The 18240-nt window shown below is 59.7% G+C and overlaps 1 protein-coding gene across 2 annotated transcripts in view; it reads left to right on the top strand.

Moving 5' to 3' along the window:
* The first annotated feature begins 1866 nt into the window (after nucleotides 1-1866).
* Nucleotides 1867-18240, top strand: part of ASMTL (acetylserotonin O-methyltransferase like) — a 28921-nt gene continuing 12547 nt past the window's right edge. For both annotated transcript variants that reach the window (XM_057717922.1, XM_057717923.1), the window contains exons 1-8: nucleotides 1867-2051; nucleotides 4379-4510; nucleotides 5546-5593; nucleotides 7670-7734; nucleotides 8411-8472; nucleotides 10310-10418; nucleotides 12425-12815; nucleotides 16975-17137. In XM_057717922.1, the coding sequence (XP_057573905.1) occupies nucleotides 1959-2051; nucleotides 4379-4510; nucleotides 5546-5593; nucleotides 7670-7734; nucleotides 8411-8472; nucleotides 10310-10418; nucleotides 12425-12815; nucleotides 16975-17137 (1063 nt within the window). In that variant the 5' untranslated portion in view covers nucleotides 1867-1958. The remainder of the gene's footprint in view (nucleotides 2052-4378; nucleotides 4511-5545; nucleotides 5594-7669; nucleotides 7735-8410; nucleotides 8473-10309; nucleotides 10419-12424; nucleotides 12816-16974; nucleotides 17138-18240) is intronic.

Genomic DNA, 18240 nt, shown 5'->3' on the forward strand with positions numbered 1-18240 from the left:
ATCTATCATCTATCTATATCTATCATGTAGCTATAATCAATCTATGTATCTATGTATCTATGATCTATGTATCTATCATCTACCCCTAATCTATCATCTATCTATCATCTACCCATAATCTATCATCCATCTATCTATCTATCTATCTATCTAATCTATCTATCATCTATCATGTAGCTATAATCTATCATCAACCCATAATCTACCTATCAATCATCTAGCCATCTACCTATCATTATCATGTATCTATCTATAATGTATCTATCTTTCTTTCTATGTATCTATCATCTATCATCTGTCATCTATCTACTGTCTTACCTCTCTTTTTATCTATCTACTACCTGTCTGTCTATCCATCCATCCATCTCTCTAATCTACCTATGGATCATCATCTATCTATCATCCTTTTATCTATCTATATCCATCTATCATCTACCTACCATCTGTCATCTCTCTATCACATATCATCTATCTATCGTCTACCTATCATCTATATCTATCTATCATCTGTCTATCATCTATATCTATCATCTACATCTATCTAGGTATCATGTATCTATCTATCGCCTATCTATCTGCGGATCTAGTCCTCTATAGCCCTGGCACACAGAGAGGGGCTCTTCAGTCCCCCAGCGGACACGACGTGCGCAGACGCTCGGCTGTGACAACTGGGAGGGCAGCCACTTCCATCTAGTGACAGAAAGCAGACATGCCGCTAAATAGCCCGCAACCCCCGGGGGCAGCCCCATGAAAACCAACGGTCCCGCCCCAAACAGCAGTAGCGCTGAAGCCTACAAGTGACCCACGCCCACCGCGCCCCGGGGGCCCCCATCTCCTCTCCCCACCGCGCCCCGGGGGCCCCCATCTCCTCTCCCCACCGCGCCCCGGGGGCCCCCATCTCCTCTCCCCACCGCGCCCCGGGGGCCCCCATCTCCTCTCCCCACCGCGCCCCGGGGGCCCCCATCTCCTCTCCCCACCGCGCCCCGGGGGCCCCCATCTCCTCTCCCCACCGCGCCCCGGGGGCCCCCATCTCCTCTCCCCACCGCGCCCCGGGGGCCCCCATCTCCTCTCCCCACCGCGCCCCGGGGGCCCCCATCTCCTCTCCCCACCGCGCCCCGGGGGCCCCCATCTCCTCTCCCCACCGCGCCCCGGGGGCCCCCATCTCCTCTCCCCACCGCGCCCCGGGGGCCCCCATCTCCTCTCCCCACCGCGCCCAGGGGCCCCCATCTCCTCTCCCCACCGCGCCCAGGGGACCCCCATCTCCTCTCCCCACCGCGCCCAGGGGCCCCCATCTCCTCTCCCCACCGCGCCCCGGGGGCCCCCATCTCCTCTCCCCACCGCGCCCCGGGGGCCCCCATCTCCACTCCCCACCGCGCCCCGGGGGCCCCCATCTCCTCTCCCCACCGCGCCCCGGGGGGCCCCCATCTCCTCTCCCCACCGCGCCCCGGGGGCCCCCATCTCCTCTCCCCACCGCGCCCCGGGGACCCCTCTACCGATTCTCACGGACACCCCATTTTTCTACCCCGTCCCCCACTCAGTGCTCCCAAGGTACCCCGCGGCCTCCGGGTTCGGGGCCCCGCCCTCTCGTCCAGGGCCCCAGCTTGCTTCCGGGGCTGCCGGGCGGGGGCGGGGCGAGCATGGGGGCGTGGCTTCGTGGGTGGGGCGGGACCTCGTTCGCGGCCGGCCCGGAAGCGGCGCCGGAGCAGGATCGTCCTTGGAGGAGGGGCGGGGCCTGGGCGGGGGCGTGGCCTCGTTGGGGGCGGAGCCGGGGCCGCGGCGGCGCCGGAGCAGGACCGTCCTTCCGGGAGGGGCGGGGCCGGGGCCGGGGCGGGGCTCCAGCGGCCGGGGCGGGGCCTGGTTGGGGGAGGGGCGGGGCCGGGGTGCCCTGTGCGCTTGGCCGGGCGCGCGGCGTGGGCCGCGCGGACCCGGGCGCGGGTGGGGGCGGCGGCGGCGGCGACATGGTGCTGTGCCCGGTGATCCGGAAGCTGCAGCAGCAGCGCGTGGTGCTGGCCAGCGCGTCCCCGCGCCGCCAGGAGATCCTCAGCAACGCGGTGAGGGCCTGGGCCCGGCCTGGGCCGCGGTCTGCAGGACCGGGGGCCGGGGACGCGGGGGGCTGGGGACGCGGGGGCGGGGGACCCGGGGGGCCGGGGACCCGGGGGGCTTGGGGACGCGGGGGGCTGGGGACCCGGGGGGGTGGGGCTGGGGACCCGTGGGCTGGGGACGCGGGGGGCTGGGGACCCGGGGGGCTGGGGACGCGGGGGGGTGGGGCTGGGGACCCGTGGGCTGGGGACGCGGGGGGCTGGGGACCCGGGGGGCTGGGACCAGGACTTAGCTGGGGACCCGGGGGGCTTGGGGACGCGGGGGGCTGGGGACCCGGGGGGCCGGGGACCAGGACTTAGCTGGGGACCCGGGGGGCTGGGACCAGGACTTAGATGGGGACCCGGGGGGCTGGGGACGCGGGGGGGTGGGGCTGGGGACCCGTGGGCTGGGGACGCGGGGGCTGGGGACCAGGGAGGTGGGGACGCGGGGGCTGGGGACCCGGGGGCTGGGGACACGGGGGCTGGGGACCGGGGGGTGGGGACGCGGGGGCTGGGGACCCGGGGGCTGGGGACCAGGACTTAGCTGGGGCCGGGCTGGGGGGTGTCTGCAGAGCCGGGGCCTACTTACTGCCTGTGTCTGGTGATGGGGAGGGGGGCACCAGGGTCTGGTGTCCGGAGACTAGGGCCTGAGGGTCCTCGTGACCTGGGCTTGGTTGGGGGTAGGGGCCGGGGCGGGGGCTGGTTGGTCTGCAGGGCGGGATCCCCGTGGCGGTGGGTTGCGTGCAAGCCTGGGCTTAGCAGTGGGACCTAGTGACAGGCTCCGAGGGTCTGAGGGCAGAGGCCTGGTAACTGGGGGTCTGGTGAGCAGGGCTGGGGGCTGCAGGGCTGAGGCCTGGTGACTGGGAGTGTCTAGTGCTGGGGGAGAGGGGACCAGCGTCTGGTGGCCGAGACCAGTGACCGAGGGTCCTCGTGACCTGCGCGTAGTCGGGGGCAGGGGCGGGGCTGGGGACGCGGGGGGTTTGGTCGGTCTGCAGGGCCGGGACCCAGTGGTGGTGGGTGTGTGAAGGCCTGGGCTTAGCAGTGGGACCTAGTGACAAGCTCCAAGGTCCAGGGTCAGAGGGCAGAGGCCTTGTGACGGGGAATCTGGTGAGCAGGGCTGGGGGCTGCGCGGTGGGGGCCTAGTGACTGGGGGTCTGGGGTCTGCAAGGCTGGCGCCTTGAGATAACCAGGGGGCAGGACCCTAGTGACGGGGGTCTAGGCCTGCGGGCTGGGGGAAGCAGGGGTCGCCCTGATCTGGGGTCAGCGTCTTCCGGCCAGGGCCTGGTGACCTGGTGATGTGCTGGCCGCGGTGTGTGGGGCTTCAGGCGGAGGCCAGGTGTGCGTGCCTCCGCTGGGTCTGTCCAGGCGCTGGGAGGGGGGAGGGAGGGGACAGAGCCCCTGGAGGGGGCTGGGTTGTGACGGGGGGTCCTATCTGGGGGCCCTGGGGGATACTAGCCTTAGGGGGAGACAGAGGCCAGGAGGCCCTGCCTGGGGTTGCGGGGGGAGTGGGCTGGGCTGGGGGTGGATACCGAGTGAGGGGTGCTGTCTGTACCTCCAGGGGGAGGGCCGGGGGGCTGTACTGTGTGGTGGGGGAGGGTGGGGGAGAGGGGAGTGGAGGAGGCCCTGCCTGGGCGGGGGAGGAAGAAGAGGGGTGGGTACCCAGTGAGGGGTGCTGTGTGTACCTCCAGGGGGAGGGCTGGCATGTACACAACCAAGGGGGGCTCACGGAGTGGTCCAGGGAGAGCTGGGGGTTCAGGAGGTCCCTGACGGAGGGGAGAGGTGGGGAGAGGGCTGGGGTGCAGGGAAGGTAAGAGCCAGCTGGGTGTTCGGCGGGGGTCCCAGTGCGGATGGAGTTTTAGCCTCTGTGGGCAAGACCCGCGTTCCCATCCACACCCCACTCTGGGTGTCCGTGACCCAGGCAGGTGCTGCCTGGTGGCACGTGTTAGGAGACCACGTTGAAGTGACCTTTCCTGCAGGCAGGGTCATTTCAGTAGTCTGACCCCTGTGGAGGTGAACCTGCGGGACTCTGGGAGCCCTTGGACCCCTCGGGGCTGCAGCCTCAGCTTCCCGATCAGTGTGGCCCTGCTGGCCTCTGTGTGCACAGAGGTCTTCCCGCCAGCGTCCCCGCGTCCCCCGCAAGTCCCGCAGCCCTTGCAGCCGGGAGTTGGCCCGTGCTCAGCGGCCAGTGCGTAGACCAGATCGTCAGGGAAGGGCTGGGCTGCGCAGGGAAAGGCCAGGTCCCCGACAGCATCCTCGGGTTCCTCCCCTCAATCCTCCCGACCCCTTCTGTCCCGTTCCAGGGCCTCAGGTTCGAGGTGGTCCCTTCCAGGTTCAAAGAGAAGCTGCACAAGGCCTCGTTCGCCAGCCCGTACGCGTACGCCGTGGAAACGGCCAAGCAGAAGGCCCTGGAGGTGGCCGGCAGGATGCACCAGGTGAGGGCGTCTGCTCCCGCTTCTTCCTGGGACTTCTGCTGGGAGGGCGTCTCCAGGTTTTAAACATACGTGGTATAAACAAGAGCCATTCACAGCACACCATTGGTCTAGCTTCTCTGTGGCTGAGGGTCCCTGTGTGGTACACTCTTGTAATTCATGGGATAGTTTATCGTTTATCCAACGCAGCTTATCTATTGCTTTGCTAGTGTGTAACAGACTATTTGCAGTTCATAGCACAGTATCATTTACGAGAAAGAATTGATCTACCTGATCTATTACTAGCTGTTCCCGTGTCATATGCTATTGTAAGTAATACAACAGCATCATTTGTGATGTAGAATTAATGTAGCTTATCTGTTACTAAGTGTTGCTATGTAATATACGATAGTATTTAATATAACAGCATCATTTGTGACATAGAAGTAATACAGCCTCTGCACTACTGTGAGTGTTACTATATAACATACAATTGCAATTCACATAACAGTGTCACGACATAGAATTCATGTACCTTATCTATTACTAGGTGTTACTATATAATGTACTCTTGTCAGTAATGTAACAGTGTCATTTATGATATACAATTAATGCAGCTTCTCTATTGCTGTGTGTTACTATATAATATACCAATTAATATAATACTGTCATTTATGATACAGAGTTAATATACCAATAGCTTACCTGTTAGTGGGTGTTACAGTACTATCTAGTTGCAATCAACACACTGTGACACATGCATTCTGGTTAGTACTATGAGAAGTATTGGTATAAACAAAAGAACATCGAGTGATTTCCGGCTGTGGAAAAGTTAGTGTTTAAGTGCAGCCAGAGCACACGGTTGCAGGCAGGTTTCCGATGTACGTCTTGGGGCCCCGTCTTCCTTGCTTGGTGTGTTGAAGACGCTCAAGTCTTGCTTTCCCAAGCGAGACTGGATGCGTGAGTACGCGGCAGTGCTGTTTCACGTGCGTCGTGGCATGAAAGTGTGTGAGACGTGCGAGCCCGTCCTTTCTAAAGCTGAGTCTGCATTTCTTGCAGAAGGACCTGCGGGCCCCTGACGTGGTCATCGGAGCAGACACCATCGTGGTGAGTCTGCTCTCTGGCTCTCCGTGTGGCGGGCGTGTCCCTGGTGACCAAAATCAAGGCGTCGGCAAGGCAGGTTCCTTCTGGAAGGCCTAGGGGAGAATCCGTCCCAGGCCTCGCTCTCTCTCTCTCTCTCCCGGCTTTGGCGGTTTGCCCACAATCCTGGGCATCCCTGGGCTGGTGGCCACCTCCCTCCCGTGTCTGCCTCCGTCTTCACGAGGCTTCTCCTCTGTGTCCCAGTTTCCTTCTTCTTATAAGGACTCCGGTCATCACGGGTGAGGGCCCACCTACTCCAGTACGACCTCATCTTACATTTTTTTACATCTGCAAAGACCCTATTAGCAAATAGTGTCCTGTTCGTGGGGCCAGGCGTCAGGACCTTGGCATGTGTTTTGGGGGGAAATGGTTCTCCCCAAGACAGGGGTTTTGGCCACTGAGAGTGGGGCTTTTTGGTGGAAGCGCACAGTGGTCGGTACAGCAGCTCTGCCAAGCCGGTGACAACCCTCTGTCTGAGACCTTGGCTGGCCTGATGACAGGCATCTCCTGGGGACGCTGGGCCTTGTTGCTAGGTAACAAGGTGCCAGGTACCACCATGGTCTCCAGGCGAGGGACCACCTATTTGGACATTGAAAGAGTCTGGGGTTACTGTGTAGAACAGGGAACTATATTCAACATCTTCTAATAACCTATAATGGAAAAAAGAATCTAAAATATCTATATAACTGAATCAGTTTGCTATACACCTGAAACTGACACAATATTGTAAATCAATTGTACCTTGATTTAAAAAAAAAAGAAGAGTCCAGGGTTGGAAAATGCCAAATGGGGTGATCTCGAGTCTGCCTTGCCCTCACGTGGCATGTCTTTCTGTGCAGGCCAGGTAGATGGGACCCACCTGTGTGCAGGTGAGAATCAGATACCATTTCTGGTTCATGGTTAAGGCTATTTCTACCTGGAAGTAAAAAAGTGAACAGTGCAGGTTCTTCAAAATGGTAATCAAAGAATTACTATAAGAGCCAGCAGCTCTGCTGTGGACTGACCTGTGCCCCCCCCCCCCCCCCCCCCCCCCCCCCCCCCCCCCCCCCCCCCCCGCCTCCAATTCTTATGTTGAAGTCCTAGCCCCCAGGACCTCAGAATGCAGTTGAATTTGGAGACGGGGTCTTTAAAGAGGGGATGGAGGTCACATGAGGTCACGAGGGTGGGTCCTGATCCCATAGGACTGGGGTCCTTATAAGAAGAGGAGGTCAGGACACAGACACACACAGAGGGACGGCCCTGTGAGGACACAGGGAGGAGACGGCTGCCTCCACGCCCGGGAGAGAGGCCGCAGGAGGAACCAGGCCTGCTGCCACTTGGGTCTCACATTCCAGCCTCCAGGACTGGGGGATATACCTGCCTGCTGTTTAAGCCGCCCCGGCGGTACTGCTCTCTGGCAGCCCCAGCTAAGACATCTGCTCTTAGCTGTACGCCCCAAAGAATTGAAAATAGGTGTTCCAGCCAAAATTTGTAGGTGGATATTCACAGTGTTATTCGCAACAGCCAGAAGGTGGAAACAGCCCAAATATCCCCCCGTGGAAGGATGGATACACAGCACGGGGGTCTAGCCACAGAGTGGAATAGCATGCAGCCAGGAACAGGCACGAAACTCTGACTCAGGCTACGGCGTGGAGGAATTTTAAAGCGCGAGGTTCAGGGAGAGGACACAGACGCAGACACAGAACGAGGCAGTGTGTGCTTCCGTTTACAGGAAACGTCCAGGGCCGGCAAATCCGCAGACAGTGGGCTGGGAGTGTCGGGAGCTGGGGAGGGGGATGGGGAATGACAGCTGGTGGGGCCGGGGTGTTGCCGGGGATGAAGAAGTTCCGGAACTCAGCGGCGGTCCTCACCCAACACTGGGGCTATTCCCCACGGTTTCCTATAAGAGGATGAGTTTCACGTTATACAGATCTCACCTGAACTTTAAAAAAAAAAAAAAAAAAAAAGGATGTGAAACGCGGAGAATGCAGCTTGCCCAGCGCCGCTTAGGGAGTGGAAACGACGCCCGCCCGCCCTCCCTCCCCGCCTCCCCGTGTCTCGCAGGCGGCGGCCGGGCTCATCCTGGAGAAGCCGGTGGACAAGCAGGACGCCTACCGCATGCTGTCCAGGTGGGTGGGTGCCGGCCGTCCTGCGGGAGGCAGCCCCGCGTCCTCGGACGGAGCCCGGGCCGGGCGGGTGGCGGGGCCGAGCGTCCCCGGGAGAGGGGGTGGCGGGGTCCGTGCGGCCCCTCCCGCGTCTCCCGCCGGCAGCCCCTCCTGACGGAGGTCGGAGGACGACCGGTGCCCTTGAACTTTGGCTGTCTGTGCTGCCTTACCCCCTCACGGGCCCGTCCCGGGATCCCGCATCTCTGGCCCCTTCTCTTCCTGCCTCCACCGGAGCCGGTTCCCCAGGAGCCCAGCGCCCCTGAGCTCCTCGCGGCGACCCGGAGCCCGGCCCCCCGGGCGGGCCGCACCGTCCCGCACCTTCAGGGGCTCTCCGCGGCTGGGACGCGCCGTGCGTCCGTGCGCAGCACAGCACGGCGACCCGACGCAGAGCCGGCCGAGAGCGGCCCGGGTCCGGGCCCCGCGCACGGCCGGTGCCTCCTGCCGGGGCCCCGGGCGCTTCCTGCTCCGCCCCGAGAGACGGCCCCGGCCACCCCTCCGCCTCCGCTCTGGGAGCGCTCCCGCACGGTTTCCCTGCAGGCGGCGTGGCCGCGGGTGGCCGGGGGGCCCGTGCCGGGTGGGCGGTCGCGCTCTATCGGGAGACCCCACACAGTCGCCCGTGGGGCCCGGTCGTGTCTTGCAGGCTGAACGGGAAGGAGCACAGCGTGTTCACGGGCGTGGCCATCGTCCACTGCTGCAGCAAAGGTACCCCGGCCCCCTCCGCCCCCTCCTGGGAGTCGGGGCCGTGGTGCGGGGAGCCAGGGGTCCTCGGTGACCCGGGCCTGCGGCGGCGTCTCTGTCTTCGCGTGTACCCAAGCCCGCCCTCCCGTCCTGCCTGGGAAACTTGGGGACCCACATGCACATCTTGGGGTTCACCCTGAGCACCCGATGGAGACCACGCCGCAGGGTGGGGGCCGTCATAAAACCCCGTCCAGCTCCACCGCCCAGATGCGTCCTTTGATGTCCTGGGCCTGGAAGGGGAAGGGGTTTGTCGCCTATTGGCGAAGGTTAGCTGTGCCGTGACGGAAAGGGGTTTTCTCTGTGTGTGTGTGTGTGTGTGTGTGTGTGTGTGTGTGTGTGTGTGTGTGTGTGTGTGGCTTTTTCTTGTTTGTTTGGTTTTTGGCCGGGCCTTGTGGCTTGTGGGATCTTCGTTGCCCGACCAGGGATCAAACCCACGCCCCCTGCAGTGGAAGCGTGGCGTCATGACCACTGGACCGCCAGGGACGTCCCAAAGGGGGTTTTGTTTTCTTTTTTTTAATGCACAATGTTTAAAGCTCCTTAAAAGAGATTTTATGTGCAGGAAGGACCCTGACACTGAGCGTGGGCTCTTGGGCTCCCTGAGCACGTCCCACGGACCGGTGAGCCCACGTCTGCTAATTAGCGATGGGCTTCCTCTGACCCTCTCAGTCCCTCTTGGACTGTAACTTGTGCTCTTTGGGGAGAAAGCAGTGGCTGGACAGTGAGATTCCTTCACCCCGGGGGCTTGAAACCACAGACGTCCATCCTCCCACCGTGCTGGAGACCAGACGTCTGAGGTCAAGGTGTCTCAGGGCTGCGCTCCCTCCAGAGGCTCCAGGGGAGGGTCCTTCCTGCCTCTTCCAGCGTCTGGGGGCTCCAGGCGTCCCTGGGCTGGTGGCCGCCTCCCTCCCGTCTCTGCCTCCATCTTCATGGTGCTTTTCCTCTGTCTGTGTCTCCCCTCTTCTGTGTCTTACAAGGACCCTGTCATTGGATGTAGGGCTCCTCTCATCCAGGAGGACCTCATCTCAGACCCTTCCCTTCATCACATCTGCAGAGACCTTGTTTCCAACTAAGGTCCTGTTTTGAGGTCAAGGTGTTCCAGGGCTGAGCTCCCTCCAGAGGCTCCGGGGGAGGGTCCCTCCTGCCTCTTCCAGCTTCTGGGGGCTCCAGGCGTCCCCGGGCTGGTGGCCGCCTCCCTCCCGTCTCTGCCTCCGTCTCCACGGGGCTTCTCCTCTGTGTCTGTGTCTCCCCTCTTCTGTGTCTTACAAGGACCCTGTCATGGGATGCAGGGCCCCCCTCATCCAGGAGGACCTTGTCTCAGACCCTTCCCGTCATCACCTCTGCAGAGACCCTGTTTCCTCATAAGGTCCCGTTCTGAGGTTTCCAGAGGACGTGACGTTCAGGGGGCACCGTTCGCCCCAGGACGGCTGGTGTGGAGAACCGGCAGGAGTGGCCGCTCTGCGTGTCCGCGTGCCGTGCGCGCGCGGCACTTCCAGCCGCACAGCAGGGAGCCCCGCGCAGCCCGCAGCGCTCTTCTGTGCTAAGGGCCCCCGCACGCCTGGGCCCAGACGGCAGAGGCTCTGCGGGCCGCAGCTTTTTCCCCTGCTTGCCCGTTCTTCGGCCTGTGTTCTCTTTTATCCCCTCTCTGTTTTTCCGTTGTCCGAAAGGAAGCCTCTCCCCTCCCGCCCCATTAACGAGCGTGCGGGAATCGCGCGCGGCGCTCAGGCCCGCGCGCAGCGGCTCGCACCCGGGACGTGGGGGCCCGGCAGCGCCGCCTGCCCTCACCGCGGGGCCCTCCTTGCAGGCGGCCAGCTGGACACGGAGGTGTGGGAGTTCTACGAGGAGACGGTGGTGAAGTTCTCGGAGCTGTCGGAGGAGCTGCTGTGGGAGTACATCGACAGCGGGGAGCCCATGTGCGTGGGTGCGGAGCTGCGGCGCGGAGGCCCCGCCGTGGGCGGAGATGCGCGGGGTGCGCGGCCGAGCCCGCGTTGGGGGTCTGGGCGCCCCACGGGCCCGGTGCCCCAGGGCCGGGCAGCGCGGTGCCGCCGGGGGGCCTTCCAAGGGCTCCCTGTCCTGAGGCTGCTCCGATGGGGCAGCCGGCCTTCCCAGGGCGCCGTGCGCAGTCCCGTGACAGCGGGCCGGCCGGGGCGGGCCCCTGGAAGGCAGAGGTCACCGAGACCCAAGGGTCACACTGACCGGCCCGAAGCCTGCCGGGTCCGGGCAGCAGTCTTGTCGAGGTCACAGGCTCAGCCCGTTCTCCATCCTCACCGGGTTCACCCCCCTCCCGCCGCCAGGCGGCAGCTGGCGGCCGGTGGCCTCCCCACGGGTGTGACGGGGCCCCGGGGACCAGCTCGCCCGTGTCTGCTTGGGATGTGGCTCAGTCGCTTCCTGGCGAGGGGCTGGGCGCTGACAGCCGTGGGGAGGTGAGCTCAGGTGCCCTGGGCTCCTGAGGCCAAGGGTCCGAGCCTGCGTTCTGCTGGTTAAAGCCCGTCTCAGGCCTGTTCAGGGGAAAGTCAGGGGGGAAGGGTCCCCTTGGGGCGTTGATCTCAGGGAAGCAGCTGTGGAAAGGACCGCCCTGCCCGGCATGTCCTCCTGGTGGGTGTGGGAGCCGCCAGTGCAGGGTGGTGAGGTGTGGGCCGTGGGCCCGGCCCTGTCCTGACCATCACCTGTGTCACTGAATCCTCACGGGGGCCTCAGATCTGGGGCATCTTCGTCCACTTGGCGTCCTAACAAAGCGCCCCAGGCAGCGAGCTTGTAAAGAGACGTTTCTTTCTCCCTGTCCTGGAGGCTGGAATCTGAGATCCTGGTGGGGCCAGGTTTAGTGTCTGGGGAGGCTGCTTCCTGGTTCGTGGACGGCGTCTTCTGCCTGTGTTCTCAGCTGGAGGGAAAGGTAGAGGGAGCTCTCTGGGGCCTCTTTTATGAGGGAATTAATCCCCATCGAGGGGGCTCCACCCCCACGACCTCCTCACCTCCCAAAGGCCCCGCCTCCGAAGTCATCCCCTCGCAGGTTAGATTCCCACATGGAATTCTCGGGGGACACAGACATGCGTTCTGTAAGAGGGGTGTCTTGCACTGTTTACCGTGGGGGGAGGGGCTCAGGCGGGCAGTGCCAGGACGCAGTGATGGTGAGGGGCCAGGGCCCGGGGTCTGGGTGGTGCCGGGTGTCAAGAGCTGCGCTGCCGGGTATCGGGGTGTCTGGTGAAAACCAGGGGCGGGGCAGGCCGCCCGTCATCGTGGCTGCAGCAGGACCAAGAGGCCAATCCAGAGGGCACGGCAGCCCCTCCATCTCGCTCTCCCCCAGGAAGGGGCCCGGGCGAGGGTCGGGGGTGGGCGCAGACGTGGGGGCCGTGGGGGCGGCCTCACCGCCGAGGGGACCGCAGATCCCAGCCCCTGTCGATGCATGGACCTGGGTCTGGGGGGGTGGAGGGAGGTGGGGAGTCGGGGTGGACGGAGGGGCTTCACGGGCCCCCCGCCCCCGGTGAGGAGGCCTCAGAAGCAGCACCCAGGCAGAGCTGGGCCGAGGACCCCGTGAAGAGACCTCCAGGGACAGGGATGCCGGTGCCGAGAGGGCACGGCCCGGGGCCTGGGTCCTTGACGGCAAGCCCCTCCCCCCAAGAGAGACGGCAGGGCCCCGGGAGCCGTGCACCAGGCCTGGGGTGGGGGGCGGCTTCCCCGAGGGGCCGCCAGGTGCCCCTCGTCGGCTCCCACGGGCGGGACTGAGGCACGACTTGGGATCCGGGCGCAGAGCTGGGCGCTCCACGGGGCAGCCGCCCGGGTCCGACGCCCGGGTCTGAGGTCGGCGGCTTACCTGCGGAGGTCCCGGCTGCAGGTGGGCTGGCCCCAGGAAGGTTGACGTGCCCTTCCGTCTCCTCTCCCCTCTTGCCTCCCTGCTGTGCCCCCCACACCCCGCTCCACACAGGGACAAGGCCGGCGGCTACGGGATCCAGGCGCTGGGCGGGATGCTGGTGGAGTACGTGCGCGGGGACTTCCTCAACGTCGTGGGCTTCCCCCTGAACCGCTTCTGCAAGGAGCTGGTGCGGCTGTACAGCCTGCCCCGGCCGCAGGGCCTGCAGCGGCTCAAGCACGACTCCATCCCCGCCGTCGACTCCTTGGAGCACCTGAGCGACACGGAGGGCGGTGGCGCAGTCCTGGCTCGGAGCACCGGGGGCGGCCGTGGTGGCGAGGAGGCGGGTGGAGGCCGGCCCCAGGCTCCGGGCACATGGGACGCGGACCTTAACGGGGTGACGCAGAGCCGGCCCCCGTTCCCCACCGGCCTCCTGGAGCTGATGGACGGCTTCAAAGCATCCAAGGTACCTGTGTGGGTCATGACCGTGTGACCCCAACGTGTGGGGGCTTAAAACCACAGACATCCACCCTCCCCCATCCCGGGGACCAGACGTCCGAGGTCAAGGGGTCCCAGGGCCGAGCTCCCTCCAGAGGCTCCAGGGGAGGGTCCTTCCTGCCTCTTCCAGCGTCTGGGGGCTCCAGGCGTCCCTGGGCTGGTGGCCGTCTCCCTCCCATCTCTGCCTCCGTCTTCACGGGGCTTCTCCTCAGAGTTTGTGTCTCCTCTTCTATGTCTTAGAAGGACCCTGTCATGGGATGTAGGGCCCCCCTCCTCCAGGAGGACCTCATCTCAGACCCTTCCCGTCATCCCATCTGCAGAGACCCTGTTTCTAATAAGGTCTTGCTCCCATATTCTGGGGTCAGGACGTGAACCTGTCTTTTGGGGGCCACTGTTCAGCCCGTAACCGCGCTCTGTGCCCAGCGGCGGGGGCAGGGCAGGGTCACTGTGGGTGTCTGAAGGTGAGCAGGGCTCACGTGACCCCAGCCCGGGGCCCGCACTGCATCCCCGGCCCGGGGATGGGGGGCCAGAACTGACGGTGCGGATGCCTCGGCGCGGGGGGCCCCGCAGCCCCTCTGGCTGGGCAGCAGGTGGACCGCGGCCCCTGGGACGCCCGCCGCCTGCAGGGCACACCGGGTTGCGGGGGTGTCCTCGTCCTCCTGTGGCCTCGGGGTCCCGGGCAGCCGTCCCAGCCAGAGGGTGTCCTGGGCGAGGAGGACGCAGGGCTGGCCCCGCTCCAGGCTTCCTGGAACCAGCGGGTCCCTTTGGCCGCAGGCTGCCCTGGGTCCGCGTGGCAGGCAGCGGCTCGCAGACGCCTTCGGAGGAGCCCCAGGCCCGGGGCCGGATGGGGAGGGCGTGGGGCAGCGGCCCACCCAGCCATCCTCCACCGCCTCGCCTGTGGACGCACCTGTGCCCCCGCCTGGCTGTGACTCGCTGGCCCCAGCCCTCCCCCCTCCCCCCACCCAGGCCCCTCCAGCGGCTCCGGGCTCCCAAGGGGTCCGAGCAGGGGCGGCCCTGCCGGTGCCGGGGCCCTGCGAGGGGGCGGCCTCAGCGGCTCGTGGAGAGGCGGGACCCTGGATGGGGAAGGTCTGGGGGCCTGACCTCCCGCCGTCTGCCCCGGCCCCGCTTCATCGGGAGGGGGCACCTCTGTGACGAGGACAGGTGGTTGTGCTGTGCTGTCGCCCGGGTGCTCTGAGCCACCTGGAAAGGCTGGTGCAGGCGGCCCTGCGGCAGCCCGGCAGGCTGGCGCGCGGAGGGCTGCGCTGTGCTTCCCCCGTCTGTCTGTCTGTCGCTTATCATCCGTCTACCTGTCACCTCTGTCATCAGTCTGCGTATACGGCTGTTATTGCCCGTCTACCCGGGTACCTGTCCCCCATCCATCCATCCATCCATCCATGATCTATGTCCGTCACCTGTCTGTTTATACCTGTGCTCTGCCTGTATCTCCTGCCGTTGTCATCTGCCTCCTGTCCGTCCACTCATCCCTCCGTTTCTCTATCGTTTATCTGTTAATCAGTCAATCTGTATCCATCCGTGTGTTATCTGTGTCTGTATGTCTGTCGTCTGTCCATCTGTCCATCTGTCATTATCTTCTGTGCATCCACCGCTAACCTAGCTATCATTTATCTGTCTATATCTGTCTGTCTGGTACCTGTATTTACCTATATCTGTCACCAGTGTGCATACGCCTACCGTTATCTGTCTGTGAAAGCATCATCTCTCTGTCCATCCACCCGCTTATCTCCCTGTAACGCTACTTGTCCTCTCTTTAGATCTGCTATTATATCACCTGTCTTCTCTCCCTGTCCATCCTTCCATTTCCCTATCATTTCTCTCTCTCCGTCTCTGTCTCCCTATCTGTATCTATCTGTCCACCCACCTATTTATCTGTCATGTCTCTCTGCAGCTGGTATCTGCCTCTGGTGATTATGACTGTCTACCTATCCATCATTGATTCATCATCTGTATTCCTCTATATGTTATCTATGTCTCCATCTGTGTTATTACCATGTATGTCTTTATCTTCTTCTACCCATCCACTCACCCATCCACTCTCCCATCCACCTACCACCTGTCGTCTGTCATTCATCCCATCGTCTGTGTACATATCGTCCATCTCCCTATCTCCACACCTGTCTGTCCATCTGTCCATGATTGTGTGTCATCTATAGCTATCACTTGTCTATCTGCATCTATTATTATTATTACCATCTGCCTGCCTGTCTATCCACTCATCCACCCATTTACCTATCTATCATCTATCTGTCTATCGTCTATCTCTTTCATCTATCCATTCATCCATCCATCCATCATCTATATCTCTCTATCATCTATCTATCTATCTATCTATCTATCTATCTATCTAGCATCTATCTATCATCTATCTAGTATCTATCTGGTATCTATCTATCATCTATCTATCTAGTACCTATCTATCATCTGTCTTTCATCTATCTCTTTCATCCATCCATCCATCCATCATCTATATCTATCTATCATCTATCTATCTATCTATCTATCTAGTATCTATCTATTATCTATCTAGTATCTATCTATCTATCTATCATCTATCTATTCAGTACCTATCTATCATCTATCTGTCTATCATCTATCTTTCATCTATCTCTCCATCCATCCATCCATCATCTATATCTCTCTATCATCTATCTATCTATCTAGTATCTATCTATGTATCTATCTATCTATCTATCTAGTGTCTATCTATCTATCTATCTATCTATCTATCTATCTATTCACTACCTATCATCTATCTGTCTGTCATCTTTCATCTATCTCTCCATCCATCCATCCATCCATCATCTATATCTCTCTATCATCTACCTATCTATCTAGTATCTATCTATCTATGTATCTATGTATCTATCTATCTGTCTAGTATCTATCTATCTATCTAGTATCTATCTGTCTAATATCTATCTATCTATCTATCTATCTATCTAGTATCTATGTATCTATGTATCTATCTAGTATCTATCTATCTGTCTATCTAGTATCTATCTATCATCTGTCTGTCTGTCTATCTGGTATCTATCTATTATCTATCTAGCTATCTATGCATTCATCCACCCATTTACCTATCATCTATCTATCCATTTATTATCTATCTCTTTCATCCATCCATCCATCCATCCATCATCTATATCTATCTATCATCTATCTATCTATCTGGTATCTGTCTATCATCTATCTATCTGTCTGTCTATCTGGTATCTATCTATCTAGTATCTATCTAGTATCTGTCTATCATCTATCTAGCTGGTATCTATCATCTATCTATCTATCTATCTATCTATCTATCTATCTATCATCTATCTATCTATCTTTCTATCTATCTATGTACCTATCTATCCATTCATCCACCCATTTACCTATCTATCATGTATCTATCCATCTATCATCTATCTCTTTCATCTATCTATATATCTATCTACTTTATCTATGTATTTATCTATCTATGTATCTATCTGTCCACCTATCTACCTACCTGTCTATCACCTGTCTGTCGTCTGTCATCTACGTACATACCTACCTATCTGCCCATCCACCCTCCTGTGACACGGCTCTTCTTACAAAGGTCTCCCAACAGCTGACCGTGCTGACCAAGCTGGGGTCTGTTGGGGGTCTTGGAGCAAGTGTCACCCCCTCTGCCAGGTCAATCACACAGTTCTAGATGCAGCTCAGGTCAGGCACTTTCCCGAAGCACCTTGCTCGTGCCTGGGGGTTTCTGGGGTACGAGGTGAGAGCTCCGGGGAGGCTATGCTGTCATGTGCGGGTGTGTCCTGAGCAGAGACCCCATCTCCACGTGGTCTCCTCCTGAGGTCCTGGGCCCCGGGGCCTCGACATAGGAACCTTTGGGGGACACCACGCGGCCCTTGGTGGTAGCACATTGGTTTTTCTCGCCTGGGACAGCTTCTCTGCTTGATTCTCACCTGGAGCAAAGCTTGTACAACTTAGAGCCTTAAACCCACTCTCGTCTGCAGAAGAGGTTTCCCTTGATGCGCTTGATATTCTTGGGAGTCCTGCCCTCCCTCTTTGGAGTCTGTGGGAGTGAAAAGCAATTGATAAGTCACCCCGTATGTCTAATTGTAACTCTTCTTCACGGACAGGCCCTGTTCACGGCTTGCAAGCTCAAAGTGTTTGATGTGCTAAGAGACCAAGGCCCGCTGGAGGCCGTGGACGTCGCCCGTGAGATCGACGCCTCCGCGGCGGGGACCGAGTGGTTGCTGGATGTCTGCGTGACCCTGGGGTTACTGGAGAGGACGGACAGAGGTGAGGGGACTTCCTGGGTGTCTTTGCAGTGGCTTTGCAGGCGGGACCAAGTCACCGAGTGACGGTGGCTTGTGAGCCGAGGTGGGGAGGACAGACCGTCCATCCCTCTGCCCCGGGAACATGGCTTTTCCCCAGAGGGTCGGGAGCAGAGGATGGATGGAAGGAGGAAACGTGTGTGTGTGTGTGTGTGTGTGTGTGTGTTAGGAGACAGACTTCCTTATGGGCTCAGAGCTCAGAGGGCCTGTATCAGCCAGGGTTCTCCAGAGCAAGAGCCCATAGGGTGCCTATGTGTGTACAGCCTGGACATCTGTGTATTCTTACTTATTTGTTTAGATAGGCAGACAGATGAGGTGGATGGATGGATACATATCAGTTGGTAATAGAGATGACAGATAGGTACCTGGATGGATGGATAGATGATAGATAAATAGATGATACATGCATGGATGAATGGACAAACAGGTAGATGGGTGGATGGATAAGTGATGGATAGTTTGGGTGATTGATGGGTGGATGTATAGGTATGTAAATAGGTAAGTAGAGAGACGGATGAACAGAAAGACAGCTAGGTAGGTAGATGGGTGATACGTAGATGGCGACAGATGGATGGATAAACAGATAATAGGATAAGCAGATGGATAGATGTTAGAGAGATAGATAGATGATAGATAAATAGATGATGGGTGGATGGATGGATGGATGGATGCTAGACGGGTGGAGGGGTAGATGATAGATGAGTAGAGAGATGATAAGAAGATAGGTGATAGATATGATAGATACAGAGGTCAGTACACAAATGGAGACGGTAAACACATGAATAGGTGCGTAGATGGATACGTGGTGATGAAGAGATGGGGTAGATACAGGTAGATGATTGACAGGTAAGAGATGAGTAGGTAGGTGGATGATATGGATCGTTTGATTGATGGCTGGATGCTTAGGTATGTAGATAGATAGGTAGGTAGACAGATGAACAGAGAGATGACAGAAGGAGAGGTAGCTAGCTAGCTAGAGGATGAAAACATGATAGATGGAGGGATGGATGAATAGATAATAGATAGGTGGTGAATGGTTAAATGATAGATGAGTAGAGAGACAATAAA

This window comes from Hippopotamus amphibius, chromosome X (assembly GCF_030028045.1).
Source record: "Hippopotamus amphibius kiboko isolate mHipAmp2 chromosome X, mHipAmp2.hap2, whole genome shotgun sequence".
NCBI lineage: Eukaryota > Metazoa > Chordata > Mammalia > Artiodactyla > Hippopotamidae > Hippopotamus > Hippopotamus amphibius.